Below are 10000 nucleotides of genomic sequence, written 5' to 3'. Positions count from 1 at the left end.
CATTTTCACCAAGTCGACTTAGAGATTACTAAGTTAGTGGTCTAATGTGAACCCAACAAATAATACCATTTGTCACAACATATCATCCAGCAGTAAAAAAACCTTAAACAACTCTTGATGCAAGAATGGACTTTAATACACCATCAGTCAATGCTGAAAAACATCTACAAAACGCCTCCTATCATTATCATACTTACAGGAAAACTTTGAAGGCACATATTACAGCCTCGCAACTGCAAAGACACGAAGGGAAGTCAGAGCAGATCTGTCATGATCTTTTCTCTAAAGAGCCATGACTGATCAATCGTGGAGCTTGTATGACAAGGCTCGCAAAAGATTATCGTGTAGATTATGAGAAACTAGACCCTCCCTGAGGGTACACTGGGTTGCCTGTGGTACGTGCACCGTTCCAGACAATTTTTTCAAGTTGTGGGGTCATTAAGACCATTTAAGGGGTCACCCAGAAGTCATACCAGCAGAGGCCCTTTGGCTCACAGGTTCTCACACGTTCGTACGACGAAAAAAATCTGTCCTTGCGTAATATGTAGCTCTAACAGTGCACGATATTGTTTTGGTATTGTCTATAATTGTAGCGCCATGGTAGAAGCCTTGGCTAAATAGCCTGAGAAGACATGTGGTTACTAGCAAAGTACTGAACCCAGAAAGAATGAAGAAAATAAATGGGAAGTGAGAAACATTGGCTTCTGGGCTGACATGTTGATAAGCTTCTTTTCACCACAAGTTTGAGCGTGCCCTCTGAGCATCTGACAGCTTTGTAATACTAAAGTTTACTAAAGTTTAGCCCTCTCCGGCGGGATTAGTGTCTGGATGGGTGACCAAAAACATATACGCCTTCGCAAAACAGAAGCATTGGACCGAAAATACTATTAACGCTAACAAATGCGAACTTAGCAAGGTAAAGATTTTGTTAGCTTGCTTTATGCAAAAACAAATATTGATGCAAAAGTAAATAAATATTGATACACAGTTTTCTGAAAGAGCAGAAGGAAGTTTCCAGGACGGTCGCTCGAGAATAACATATTTACGACATGAAAACAACATTAATTTTGAACCGTGAATATAGAATATAAACAGTTACGATCAGCGACAAACATTTTGGGAGATTTTTGCTACGTTCAATTTTGTTATTGTAAGTTTTGGCTGCACAAATAAATCGCAAAATCGAAAGTGACATCGCCGGAATTCAGCGGGCGCCGTGATTACTAGTAAGTTACCGCGGCATGTTTACTTGCCAAACAGTGAAGCATCTGTGTCAAATGATGGTAAGATACCGGGTTTTCGTAACTTTCTTTTTCTGTCAAGTGTTATAAAGTTTGACAATAAATGAGCGAATTCAAAACAAAGATCACAATCGCCCACCATTGTTTCTGCAAACTCAAAAATTTACTCTCCAAGACGAGGTTATTTATCACCAGGTAATTCCATCATTTTGGAAATTCTTGGTTTTCATATGACGTCACGACCGCCATGTTGGTGCCCTAAACAAAGAAAAGGCTGCCATGTTGGTGCCCCGACCAAATCCTCCGGGAATTTAACTCTATTATTATGCAAACGCTTCCTTTTGTTTTCGTTGAAAAACATGGCTGTTGATCACGTGAGTGAAAACCAACAATAGCAGCTACTTTATTATTCACCGGCGTCACAATTTTTTGTTGATTTTGGGGCTCATTTTGTTGAAACTCAACCACGCTTCCAACAGACCTGTTTATTTTCATGAAACCTTTCCTGCTTACAGAGTTATACTAAAAATATCCTCCCGTATCACGTTTCAACCTTAAGCTCGAAAATTCAATACACAACATGATATTATAATTCACAAAGGCAGAAAATATCACAGAATCCTTTTCCAGCGAAACATTTTATTGAAACAAACAACATAAGATGCACTAAAACGCCATTCGCGTTGCAATGACCTTCCATTGCTGGTTAACGAGAATAACAAACTCACGAGGCAGAATGTATATTTATATTTAATTAAGTTAGCACAGCACAAAAACGCTAACCTCATTTTGACACGAAAATGCTTTACTATTGCCATAAAAACTATCCAGTTAAGCTCGCATATATAAAACATGATGAATTCATAAAGGCCACCTTTTCCAGCGAACAATTTTTTGAAATAAACAACATATTTGCTCTTAGAGGCGAAAACCTCTTCCTATTTCATTGCGTGCGTGAAGACAAGAAACTCAATCGTGTCAATTACCATGTACTTCAGGTTCAAACCCTTTCCTGAAGAACATTTTCCTTGAATAACAAGAAAATGCTTTACTATTGCCATAAAAACTATCCAGCACACATATAATACAGGGGCACCCAACGAATCTGTTCCTCACATTATCTGTTCCCCAGAGGAATCTTGCTGGCTGGCAAAAATACAGGTGTTTCGATGAGCTGGCTGGGAAATTTTGTTATTGATAAAGGTTTTGCCTGGGAATTACTGACTTTTTCTAGCATTTCAACCCGAGCTGGCTGTAGAAACTCTGAAGACTGAGGACGACTAAAAAAAAAAAAAAAAAAGGAAACTCCTTCCCTCTCCCAGAGAGTAGTCACAAACATGTCAGAGTGATTGCGCTTGCGGAAAAAACCTGTTTTGTCCCGATTTTGTCGCTTTTGTTCGGTCGTTTTGGATCGATGGATTTGAAAGCGCGCGGAATTCCTGGCTGGAAAATAAATTTGATCAGCTGGCTGGGAAACCAACCAATTTTATCTAGCTGGCTGGGAAATTTCTTGTGTGTCTTGCTGGGAAAAAGGAACAGATAATGCTTTCCCAGCAACACTGAAAAACACCTGAAAATGCCTTAATAACATTTATTTTCATTAACTGGGGTATAATAATACATTTTACAACAAATTGGTCGTTGGGTGCCCCTGATAATAAAACATGATGAATTCATAAAGGCCACCTTTTCCAGCGAACAATTTTTTGAAACAAACAACATATTTGCTATTATTGCGTGCGTGAAGAGAAAAAACTCAATCGTGTCAAATATGCGCAATATTACAACAAACTAAAATTTCAGGATCAAACCGTTTCCATGAAGAACCGTTTCCTTGAATAATGAAACACAAAATAGACGACAAGCTTTCTTTCAAATAATTCTCAGGGGCACCCAACGTCAAGTTTTCGGTAAATATCTGTTCGGAAGACGATTTGAGATCTAGAATTTTCGGAACATTTCTTGTAAAACTTCTTGCTTGCCTGCCTCTCCTAGGATTTTCGACCATCGGAAAAATTGTATAATTGCCCATTTTTAAGGGATTTTTTCCCTTAAAAGGTCGCTTAGAATTTTCGGGAGCCTTTTTTCTAGCTGAAATTTTCGAAAAGGTAAGTTTTTATCCCTATAATTTTCGGATCACTAGACTTTCAGCTAGGAAATCCGAACAGATGAAAACTTTTTAGGGGATAAAAATATGTCTATATCTACCGTTTAAATACTAAAATACGTTTCACAATGCTATGTTCAAGTGATTTTGAACTATATTCTCGTTGGGTGCCCCTGAATTCTTGGCTGTCACATTACCTGAAGACTGTGCAGAGTTGATCACAGATCCACTTAAGGTGTTCGATTCCTTCTCTGTCTTTGTTGAACCCATAAGTTACCAGAGAATTTTCCATTTGGTTTCAGTGTTCTACATAACAGCACACTTGGTAAATATTATTTTAGAAATGCAGCTCACTTTGATTTCTGCTCGACGGGCGACAGATTGTTGTCGAAGTCCATTACTCGTCGCTTTTGAGATTCCAGGTGTTGGTTTTCACCGCCTGCGTAGTTTATCCAACTGACTTGTTTTAAGGATCCAGTAAAACGCCATTCGCGTTACATGACTTTCGACGCCATTGCAGGCTAAGTTAATTATTCCAATGTGTCCACCAGAGAAATCTACACAGTTCCACTACCCTCTCTATCCTAAGAAAATACGTGCAGAAGGCTCTATGCACAAAGATACCACTTACCAGGGGAGTGACAGGCAAGACTTTCACCGACACATTTCTAGACTGGGATTGCCTACGGCAACCGAGTAATTATCTCGGGATATGAAATTATCTCGAGATACAGACTTACCTCGAGATAAAATGTCATCTCGCGATATCAGATCATCTCGAGATATAAAATTATCTCGAGATAAGCAATTATCCTTGGATAAACAATTATCTCGAAAAACAAAAAAATATTTCAGGATATGAAATTATCTCGAGATACAGGCTTATCTCAGGATGAAGTATCATCTCGAGACAAAATTATGTCAGGATAAAAGAGTTACTATCTCTAAATGAAAATGAGTTGAGAGATTAACAATTGAAAATTTGGTTTTATCAACGGAGTTGATGATGTAAATTGGCCACCGTACAGAGACTCTAACAATTGAAAAGACGAGCACATACTTAACCTCGTTCATACCAATACAGCAGACGGACAGCACTCGTGTATTCCCAGCAATGGCTCAGTATATTACTGCTTTGTTGGTTTTCTGTTTATCAGCAGGCTCATTAGGAAACTCCCACAACACCACCTCCCAACAGAAAAGTGCAACTGCGAAAGATTTATGCAAGGTGAGCGCAGACTCAACATGTCGTAACGACTGAACAGGGAATTGTAGACATATGGTGACCCGACTTTTATATTCAGGAGGATCGGCGGGCTGTCGATGCATCAGTGCGTTTTTTCAAAGACATTTTAAGGACGTTCGCGCCAATTGTTTCTGCGCATCTTTACTGCGCACGCAAATGCACATGCCACGTCATACACGAGCGCGCGCGCTAAGTAATAAAATGGTTACTGATAGGGCAAAAGGCCATTGCTATAGCTTTGCCTGGATTTAACGGTCTTGGACGTTCGGTGACCCCTATTTTTCTTTCCAGAAACGGATTTTATTTACAATTATCTCCACGTTGTCCAAAAATGAACAAAAAATCAATGTGGGAAGTTAAAAAAATTTCAAGATTTCTGCTCACGAGACATCAAATCTTGCCATCTTGCGGCTGCAAGGCGAGTGAAACTGTGGTCGCTAAATGCGAACTTGATCTTTAAGGAACCTCACCAGTTGACTAAATTCACTTAATAAGTCCACTTAAACAATATTTGGCAGAGAAGTTTTCACTTCAAAGATTTAATTGCAATATATTTGGGTTTACAGACACTGGCCTTATTCGCTAACGAAGCCCGATTTTGTCACATTTTGGGTGTTTTTCCGGGCATGTTCTCTCCAAAACGAAGTCGGTGACCCCCCATTTGTTTTACATTTCTGACATAACTAACTCATCATCTTACAGTGGTAAAAGTTTCAGAAAAAAATCAATGTTGAAAAATTTTCGCGCGAACGTCCTTAATTGTTCATTTCAGGAATTTCTTTCAGATAAAATAAGTAAGACATACAGTCGAACCTCCCTTTCCGACCACCTCTCCTGAGCCACCAATTTTCCAAAATACCAAAATTTTCCCAGTCAATTCACTGTAATTGCAACCTCTGATAAGCGACCAGCTCTCGTAAGCGATCAATGACCTCATAGCTAGCAGCTAAATTATTAGTGCAGGCAACTGTTTCTCGTAAAGAGCCATATCTCAAGGCTGTTATGCTTTCGTACCTAAAGAATCCAAACAGAAACACTAATTTTCTTCTGAAGCACAGAGGACAAGATATGAAAACGAAAGGACCAAAAACTGCCCCTAAAAATCAAATTTCCAGCATCGCTGCACGTCTGCGACCGTTTTAGGGATGTGCAAGTCCTCATAAGGTACACATTCCACTAACCGTTCCTTTTTCGTGCAACTCGAGACCTTTTGGGTTTTTTCAGTTACTGTTCAGTAACCATCCTAGGGCTAAAAATTTGCCGAGCGCTCATCATCCTTCCAATGATTTTGGTGACTAATACCGTAATAAAACATCCGTACTCCGAGAAAAATGTTTATCATCCGTTAGTTGTTAACTTACTAAACATTTTGGTTGACACGCAGGAATCTAAACATACTTTTCATGTTATACCAATCTTGATCTCTTGAACTGCGAGTTATTTCCGCCGAACAATTGATCTCCCATCGGGCTAACGACAAATAAGTGCCTTTAAGGTGTTTTTTGAGGGCTTTCTTTCGGATTTCTTGAAAATAGACCGATTTGCAAGCGTCAGAATCATACTTTGTTCACCGAATAGAGAAATGAGTTAAAGGGGTAGGTCCAAAATATCCACTTCCAAGACCTCACTCCACCCGGGGGCCCCACTAGCTACCTGCTTATTACACCCTTTTTGGTGTAAGTTCTTTGCCCTCACTCGTTTGCTAAACCTCATATCGATTTCTCGACTCCTTCTCTTGTCCGCCCCTCCCTTCCCTGTATTAAAAATACTGGTTCATTGCGTTTTCTCTGTAACAAGTTTCCTGTACGTACTTCCTAGGAATCAATGATTGGTCATGGCCTTCCCGGAATCCCAGGGTCAAACGGCATGCCGGGAATGCCTGGCGTACCTGGACTGCAAGGTCCACAGGGAAGGGAAGGAGCTAAAGGACAGACTGGAGACAAGGGAGCTCAAGGAACGATGGGAATGAAAGGAGAGCTGGGAATCATGGGAGCCCAAGGATCGAAAGGAGGCAAAGGAGAGAAAGGAGAAAGCTCTGCAGTGCCACAAACCAACTGGAAGCAGTGCGTGTGGAAAAAAGACGATGGTACCGATAGCGGACAGATTAAGGTACATAAAAAACAAATTGAATTTCAAAGAAGGAAGCTTTTTTATGGGTAGTAAGAATCTCAACTACGTAGGCTGATACTATACTCAGTTCTCGTGCGCAGTGCATGTGCTCTACATTCGTCACGTATTTACTGTCTCTACGTGTGAAGACAACTCAAACATGAACATATACAACATCAATTAAATCTGGCAGTTTCTCTTCCTTTACAAACTGAGTATCTTTTTTTCACTTACGTCAAATGGCATTGTTATACGATGAAGACACTTTTATGTAGCAATACTTTTATAAACTGACTTAGTGTAACGTTGAGACGTAACAGGAAACCTTTTTATCAGCGTTTGCCGGTCCGATTTCTTTACCTTGTGAGCCACAGTTGATTGAGAGCCAATAAATTGAATACCAGACACTACTGTTTAAGAACTACCTTCACTTTAACGACGATGACCGCCTTGTGGTAACCGTTACTCAACTAGTATAACAGCGTTTTACAAAATTCACATTAAATCATACTTGCGTGGTTTAATTTTAAATGATCACTGAAAAGTTAAAAGCGGGGATATGTTCGATAAATATCTATATATTGTATTTTAGAACTGTTCGTTCAACAAGCTACAGTCTGATGGGGCACTAAAAGTTTCATTCCAAGGAATCATGAGCGTTTATGGTTCTGGTGTTGGGTGCAGCCGCTGGTATTTCAAGTTCGATGGTCAAGAGTGCAGCGGACCAATGACTATTGAGGCTATTGTGTTCAACAATTGGCCATCATCTGCTGGGAGTCCTTGGCTGCTTCATCACCGATCATTTGAGGGGTACTGTGAGAACATTCCACAGGGCACGGTCAGTGTAGAATTATGGGTAGGGAAATGTGACGGCCGTGCCTTGACTAGTGCTAACACTGGATGGATTTCCGTGTCTCGGATAATTATCGAAGAAGTGCCTAGGTCTCAGTCTTAAAAGTGCTCTTTGGGTGCTAATGGATTGAATTTTATTTTCAGTTTTAAAGTAACACCTGATTGATGCCAAAATGAAGTATTGAAATAGCCTACGGAATTGATTTCATGTTTGTTTCTGTTCTTCACTAGAGTAGTGTTTCCTTGTTTAGGTGAGTAACATGTACGAAAAGAAGGTTTAATAAAATTGTCATTGCATGGACCTTGCCATGGAAATCTTACAAATCTTAGTTGCGTTGGGCCGTTTGCGTGTCACAAGCAGACACAAAATACTTCAAAAATTGGGATAGCATATTTAGCAAGAATCTAACTGTTGAATTTACTGATAAGAACCCGATAGCCTAGCGTAACATCTTCAGTTCTCTTTTTAAGGTCTTGTTCACACTAATCCAGATAAATTTCACCTCGAAAATGAATTAACTTTTGTCGTCCAAACTAAAACGCTCGCTCGGCCCCAGAAAAGCTTTATATGTATGAAAGTGGATGGCTGCTGTGTCCTCAGTGTTTTGAGAAAGCTCGGTTTTCGCCATCCACAGCGTTTTAGTGTGGACGGAAGGCCAAACCGGAGAAAGAAGTTTTCATCCCAGTAATCTAATGTCATCTTCATAAGCTGTCTGATCTCGATGATTGGAACAAATCAAACAAACCTGCTGCTGACTTATAGCCCCTGATATCATGGGCCTTACGATCTAGCACGTGACAGCTCTTGGACGCGGTCGATTGAGTGTAAAGGGGTAGCCCAATAAAAAAGAAAACACCAACATTGCTTGAAATAAAATTAACCCTATTATTATAATGGTTAGATTCCGTAAAATTGGTCAATAGAAAGCAACGCTGACGTTATCGATAATGATGATGACGATGACTTTTTTGGGCTGTTGCGAGCCTTGTGGACCAATCTACTGAGCCAGGTGACGGCAAACACAAATAACAATTGGTTAACATTCTGAAAAAGCTAAACCATCCACCTGCCGTTCACATGCTTCAACTAGGCACAAGCCTCTGATGTTCAATGCTTCCTACCATGCATTACTACCTTGCACATTTGTCACAGGATCAAACTAGCTGAAAGAAGTGGGAACAAACGAGGTACCTTGGTTCACTTTCAAAATATGCTGTCTTTCTAGGTAGGCAGAATTACAGCTAGGCACCTGTGCAGCTGTTATTTTCTTCCTTACGCGCTGTAATTTTGGGGAACGAGCGCTGCACGACCACTCAAAAATAATTCGTGTTTGTTTGTCTTGTGCAAATGAAAAGTAGCCCTCTTTAGGTAAACAATGTGGTACTTGCATTGCCACAGGATTGTAGATCCATACTGCATGTCATCAATCGTAGAATAAACCCCTACGTGGCCTACTTTGGTCTTCATGCTCGCGTCTTTGCAGAATGCCTGTATAAAGCATGTGCCCAATCCTGTTCATAGCATAACTTGTATGCCATATTAATAGACCTTTTTCGCTTGTGCATTTGTTTTCCCAATACAGATCATGTGATAATACTCAGGAGGTTTGGTCCTTTGTCTTGTTCATTAAAAAGAGTGCATGCAAGCATGAATATGTCTGCATGCACTCTTTTTAATTAACAAAACAAAGGACAAAACCTCCTGAGTATTGTCACATGACTTGTACTGTATTGGGAAAACAAAATGTACAAGCGAAAAAGGTCTATTGTGTCTTCCTTACGATGACACAGGCAGCCCAAGCGCGCAGCGTGGCACTCGCAACACTAAGCCAGTGGTCACATCGTCCAGTCCCACTTAACCAGAGTATCGGACATCTCTAGGAAGGGAGGGTGATTGCAATCTTCACCTCAATACCCGTAAGGAAGACCTGATAAAGTTTGATTTTTTGCTAAAATCAGACTCAGTTTCCAGTTGAACTGAGAGAAGGTAGCTTTCGTATTCAAAATTTGTCATTGCAGATTACGCGAAGTTTTGTTATGGCGGGTTATTTGAACATCGGATATTTTCTGGCTACAAAGAACACCTGGAAACAAACAAAACGCAACAAGTTCAATTTCATGGAAAATTTGTTGCTTCCACAGGAAGTATAACAAGATGATAAAAAAGTTGGAAACAATGCCAACAAACCACACAAGCTGAGCCAACAAGCAAAATAAGTACGAAGAAACGGAACAGAAACTCTGTTATCCAGCAGGACAAGGCGATAAACGATTTTGAAACAAACCGAGCTGCTAAGAACACCATAAAACATACCGACTCTGACGTTGGGCGCTTCACTGGTACCTGGCACGTTATTGAAAAAATCGTTTTCTTGTAATAGGTCTTTTTTCAAGCGGTTTTTGCATAGCACAAAGCTATGTTCGTTAAAATCTTGTTGCCCCTTT

General features: G+C 40.1%; 1 protein-coding gene and 1 long non-coding RNA gene across 2 annotated transcripts in view; one reads left to right on the top strand and one right to left on the bottom strand.

The window, feature by feature from the left end:
• Positions 1–4426: 4426 nt before the first annotated feature.
• On the top strand, positions 4427–7849 carry LOC138002878 (collagen triple helix repeat-containing protein 1-like). The gene is made up of 3 exons (XM_068848867.1): positions 4427–4576; positions 6413–6703; positions 7296–7849. The coding sequence occupies exons 1-3, from the start codon at positions 4463–4465 to the stop codon at positions 7656–7658; spliced, it is 768 nt and encodes a 255-aa protein (XP_068704968.1). The 5' UTR covers positions 4427–4462; the 3' UTR covers positions 7659–7849.
• The window catches only part of LOC138002879 (uncharacterized), a 13826-nt gene continuing 8271 nt past the window's right edge, over positions 4446–10000 (bottom strand). The window contains exon 3 of the long non-coding RNA XR_011123347.1: positions 4446–4556. This is a non-coding gene — a long non-coding RNA (uncharacterized lncRNA). The remainder of the gene's footprint in view (positions 4557–10000) is intronic.

This window comes from Montipora foliosa, chromosome 5 (assembly GCF_036669935.1).
Source record: "Montipora foliosa isolate CH-2021 chromosome 5, ASM3666993v2, whole genome shotgun sequence".
In the NCBI taxonomy this organism is placed as follows: domain Eukaryota; kingdom Metazoa; phylum Cnidaria; class Anthozoa; order Scleractinia; family Acroporidae; genus Montipora; species Montipora foliosa.
This window is presented reverse-complemented; position numbering and strand designations above follow the sequence as displayed.

Coding starts and splice junctions, on each gene's coding strand:
- LOC138002878 (XM_068848867.1), top strand. CDS start 4,463: ATGGCTCAGTATATTACTGCTTTGTTGGTTTTCTGTTTATCAGCAGGC. Junction 4,577..6,412: donor CTGCGAAAGATTTATGCAAG/GTGAGCGCAGAC, acceptor CGTACTTCCTAG/GAATCAATGATTGGTCATGG. Junction 6,704..7,295: donor CCGATAGCGGACAGATTAAG/GTACATAAAAAA, acceptor ATTGTATTTTAG/AACTGTTCGTTCAACAAGCT.